Here is a 4,590-nt window from a genome sequence, read left to right on the forward strand (position 1 = left end):
CCATCATGGGTACCCATTACCACAACTGGCACATCACTGTCACAGTCTTCAGGAGATTTGATGGTACACACAAAAAAAATAATAAAATAAAATAAATTAAAACTCCCAGCAAAGATCTGAAGTGTCTGAACTAATGTGTATGCATTTATTGATTTCACATTGCAGCAACAAGATAAACAAGTGTAAGTCTATGTTTAACAAGTTAAAGGTGGTGACAAGGCAAGGCATTTTTTAAATGCATCTATAAGGCAAATAAAACATGTCTTTTTCATAATGTGGACACCAAACATTAGGAGAACTGATGAGTCATTTCAGCCCCTGAATACCATGATTGATGTGAAAAAGAACAAATTTCCTACAAATTGTTTGCAAACCTAAAATGAAAACATTTGAGTTCAGATACAAAATTGGAAATACAAACAGTATACTGGGAACTATCCTTAGCCAAGAATTCTCTATACAAGATTATGAACAAAAATAATGCACAAAAAAAGAAAAGGATGATCTAGAAAAACTGGATGCCTATCAATATCACATCTCTTCTTCAGATTCCTGTTCTCGGTCAGCATTTTTCAGGAGTCCAACTTCTGAGGGGCAGAATCTCTTAAGTTTAGATTTGACCAACCTAAGGAAAATAAAGGGGCAATCCATATTAGTTGTTTATAGTGAAAAGCAGGTCATTGTGGGTCTATAAGAGAACAAAACTCTACATCAGCTTTGCAAATGGATGGGTAACCCAAAATGAAAAATCATTTTCCTTTGGCTTGGGGACCACCTGAAAACTTTAGAGAATTAAAACAGACTATGAACAAACTGATACACTATAGTTTTCATATGTATTCAATGACTGTTAATAATCTTATCATTTCTAGAGTTCCTAGGGAGCTCTGATGGCCTAATGGCAAGAAGCTGTGCTGCAATCCCGAAGGCACATGGTTCGAATTCACCAGCTGTTCCATGGGAGAAGGATGGGCAATCTCCTCCCATGAGATGAAATGCCTCTGAAAACTCGCTGGAGGGTCAGCTATGTGTCGAAATTGACTCAATGGTACACAACAACAACAAAGAGGTCCCTAGGTAGTGCACACAGTCTGCACCCAAATATCAACCAAAAGATCGGTGGTTCTAACCCATCCAGAAGCATGTGGAGGAAAGGTGTGGCAATCTGCTTCCATAAAGGATTGCAGCCAATAAAGCACTATGGAGCAAGATCTTGTTCCACAATACATCATCATGAGTTGGAATCAACTAGATGGGAACCCTGGTGGGATAGCCCTGGTGGTATTGGCAGTTCGAATACAGCAGATCCAATCCACCAGGGACTTCTGGGGAGAAAGATGGTCAGTCTCCTCGTATAAAGAGTAACAGATCTGGAAACGTTATGGAGGATTGCTGAGGGTAGGAACTGACTCAGTGGCAGTGAGTTTTGAAAATAAGCATGAGAATCCATGGACCATACCAAGCCCTGTTAAAAGCGACCTTAGTTGATGGTGTATCTCAATCAGGTCACACTTAACTGTGTATTACAAAAAAGGTGCCATCTCCTGCCGGGAAGTACACAGGCACTTCCTTCCCCAGGGTTGGCTGTCCCTGTGAAGCCCCAGACTGCATTTCACTGCATCCACTAATTGCCCCTTCCATTCTCTTGTCCCTGGAATTGCTGTGCAAGTGAATTAGCAAGAATGAAATGCACACCACATTTGTGACTAATTTCCTGGCTTGAGGGACCGTAGATTTAGGAGAAGTAGCAATTCTAATTTCTCTCGTTGAAAGACGTCAAGTGCCTTAGTAGCAGAAGCTCATCAGGATCTTCACATCCCTCTTGTGAGAAAACAAGCATATAATCAGAACTAGGAAAAGCTTTTCCTGTGCATTATTACATGTAAAGACATTATACTGGAACCACATAAATAAAGCATGGCTCATGTCCAGAAATCTATTGCTGTTTAGGTATACTTAGTCAACTATGACCACAGCGAATCTGAACCTTACTCTATTCTGTACCTTTCTAATCATCTCAAATATACTTGAGCCCTTTGATACAGTCACTGTATTGATCTATCTTGTTGACTGTCTTTCTTTGCTGATACTTGACCTTTCCAAATATGATGTCTTTTTCCAAGGACTGGCCCCTCCTCACAACATGCCCAAAGTAGGTGAGATGAAATTTCACCACTCATAGGGAAATGCAAACAAGCTTCAAAAAAATAAAACATCAAAATGATATTTCTTTTTCTATCTTTATGGAAAAACTTCACATGACTACTTGCACATTTCCCTTTGTTTTCTGTCTTCCTTATTCTTACAGAGAACACCATGAGATAGGAAATTAGGGCTCATTCTGGGACAAAACCTCTCAGCATCTCCTGATGACTTTATTTGCTTCAGGACGTAACTGCTAACTCCTTGCTTGTGTTGGCTGACCTTGTTTTTATGTGCTGTTGAGATGACTCTGACTCATAGCAACTCTGAGAACAATGGTTCTGAACCCTGCCCTATCCTGAGTCGATCCCACTGTCCCCAACACACCTGTCCTCATTACGACAGTCACAGTGTCCATGCATCTCCTCCAGGATCTTCCTCTTCTATGCTCATCCTCCACCCTCCCAAACATGATGGCCTTCTACAAGGACTGATCCCTCCTGACAACATGGCCAAAGTATGTGAGACAGAGTTTCAAAATGCTTGTCTCCATGGAGCAACCTTGTTTTACCATCTCCAGGAGAGACCTGTTTGTTCTCTTGGCAGTCCATGGTATGTTCAAAACTCTTCTCCAACACCACAGTTCAAAAGCATCTGTTCTTCTTTTTGTCATCCTTATTTTCCAGCTTGTGGGGTGTATCAGGCATATCTTAGTCTTCAGACTGACATCATTGCTCTTCGACAGTCTGCAGTTGTCTCTGACAGCAGATTCCCAATGCAAATCATCTTTTGATTCCCTGACTGCTGGTTTCAAGAGTGTTGATTGTGGATCGGAAAAGTATGAAATTGTTAACAACCTCAATCATTTCTCTGTCATGCTGCTGCCAACTGCCCTAGTGGTAAGGATCTTTGTTTTCTTGATGTTGAGCTTCAATCTATATTGAAGACTGCAGTCCTTGACCTTCTGCAGCTAATGCTTCAGGTCTCTCTCAGTTTCAGCAAGCAGGGATGGGCCACCTGCATAAAGAGTGTTGTTGATCAGTCTTCCTCCAATCCTGACGCCACATTCCTTCTCAAAGTCCAGCCTCCTGAGTGATCTGTTCCACAAATTAATTGAAAAAGGTATGGAGAAAGGACATATCCTTGACACACTCTTTCTTGGTTTTGAAACATGCAATATTTTCTTGCTCTGTCCCTTCAACAATTTCTTGGTCTAAGTTTAGATTTCGTATGAGCACAATTAAGTGTTCTGGGGTTCTCATTCTTCTCGATATTAGCCACAATTTGTTGTGATCCACATAGTCAAATGTCTTTGAATAGTCAATAAAACACAAATAGGCATTCCTCTGGTACTCTCTGCTTTCAGCCAAGATGCATCTAACATTGTAAACAATGTCTCTAGAGTCGCAACCTCGTCTAAACACAGCTTGTATTTCTGGCAGTTCTTTCTTGATGTACTGTTCCAGTCATTTTTGGATAATCTTCAGCTGACCTTAACATACAACACAATTCTTCATTTCTGTGGAATCTAGGTACTAGAGTACATGAGTCCAAGTTTCCAAAACATACTCAGATGCTTTGCTTGTAACTCAGTTTCCCATTGCCAAAAGTTACATGCTGAGCTGATATTCAAACTCAGAGATGTGACCCACAAACTTTGCACCCAATTACTATAACCCCTCTCCTTTTGGCCAGCCGTGAAACCCACCTCCTCCTATATATAAGCATGATGCCCTTCTCCAACTAATATGCTAGTTTCTTAAATACCACCTCTTCTTGGAGACTTTATAATTTCTCCTCTTTCCTTTGTTCAAAAAGACACATTTACCTAGCAGAAATAATGCTAACTCTTCCCCTTTGCAAAGGCTCACTTTTTTACAAATTCCTTGCTTGCACAAAATGCTCCCATCTCTCACTTTGTCAATTCTTGCTAGTGGGAAGGGGTAAAAACCCCACAACCCTAAAATTTTGAAATAAAGTTTTCCAGCCACAACCCAATCTATCTTTATACCCGCTCTGAACCCCATTAGAATATATTTCAGAAGAGCAAAGACTATTCTGGTTTATGGCCCTGGTTCTAACGTGAAAAGTAATGCCTGGTGCATAAGTGCTTAACATATATTTATGAATCAACAGCCATTGAAGTCATCTTCTAGGAGTTTCACATCCATCACCAACTCATAGAAGCTAATACGTCAATTTAAATTTACCAGTGATTCCTTGAATATCAAAAACTACACAGGTTCAGTAATGTCTGTCAACTCAAATGCCAAAGACAGCTTTCTGCTCTCATCCTCCCAAAAAAGTACAAAACTTCAAAAACAAAACCACCATAGAAAACTATAGGCCAATATCTCTCATGAATATTGATGCAAAAATCCTAAATAAAATACTGGCAAATAGGTTCCAACGATACATAAAAAAAATAATCCACCATGACCAAGTGGG

The 4,590-nt window shown here is 40.1% G+C and overlaps 1 protein-coding gene across 1 annotated transcript in view; it reads right to left on the reverse strand.

Moving 5' to 3' along the window:
* Positions 1 to 531: 531 nt before the first annotated feature.
* Positions 532 to 4,590, reverse strand: part of TMEM45A (transmembrane protein 45A) — a 25,979-nt gene continuing 21,920 nt past the window's right edge. The window contains exon 5 of the mRNA XM_006890017.1: positions 532 to 625. Coding sequence (XP_006890079.1) covers positions 532 to 625 — 94 coding nt within the window. The remainder of the gene's footprint in view (positions 626 to 4,590) is intronic.

This window comes from Elephantulus edwardii, unplaced genomic scaffold (assembly GCF_000299155.1).
Source record: "Elephantulus edwardii isolate Elephantulus edwardi_28Jun2011 unplaced genomic scaffold, EleEdw1.0 scaffold00085, whole genome shotgun sequence".
Classification (NCBI taxonomy): domain Eukaryota; kingdom Metazoa; phylum Chordata; class Mammalia; order Macroscelidea; family Macroscelididae; genus Elephantulus; species Elephantulus edwardii.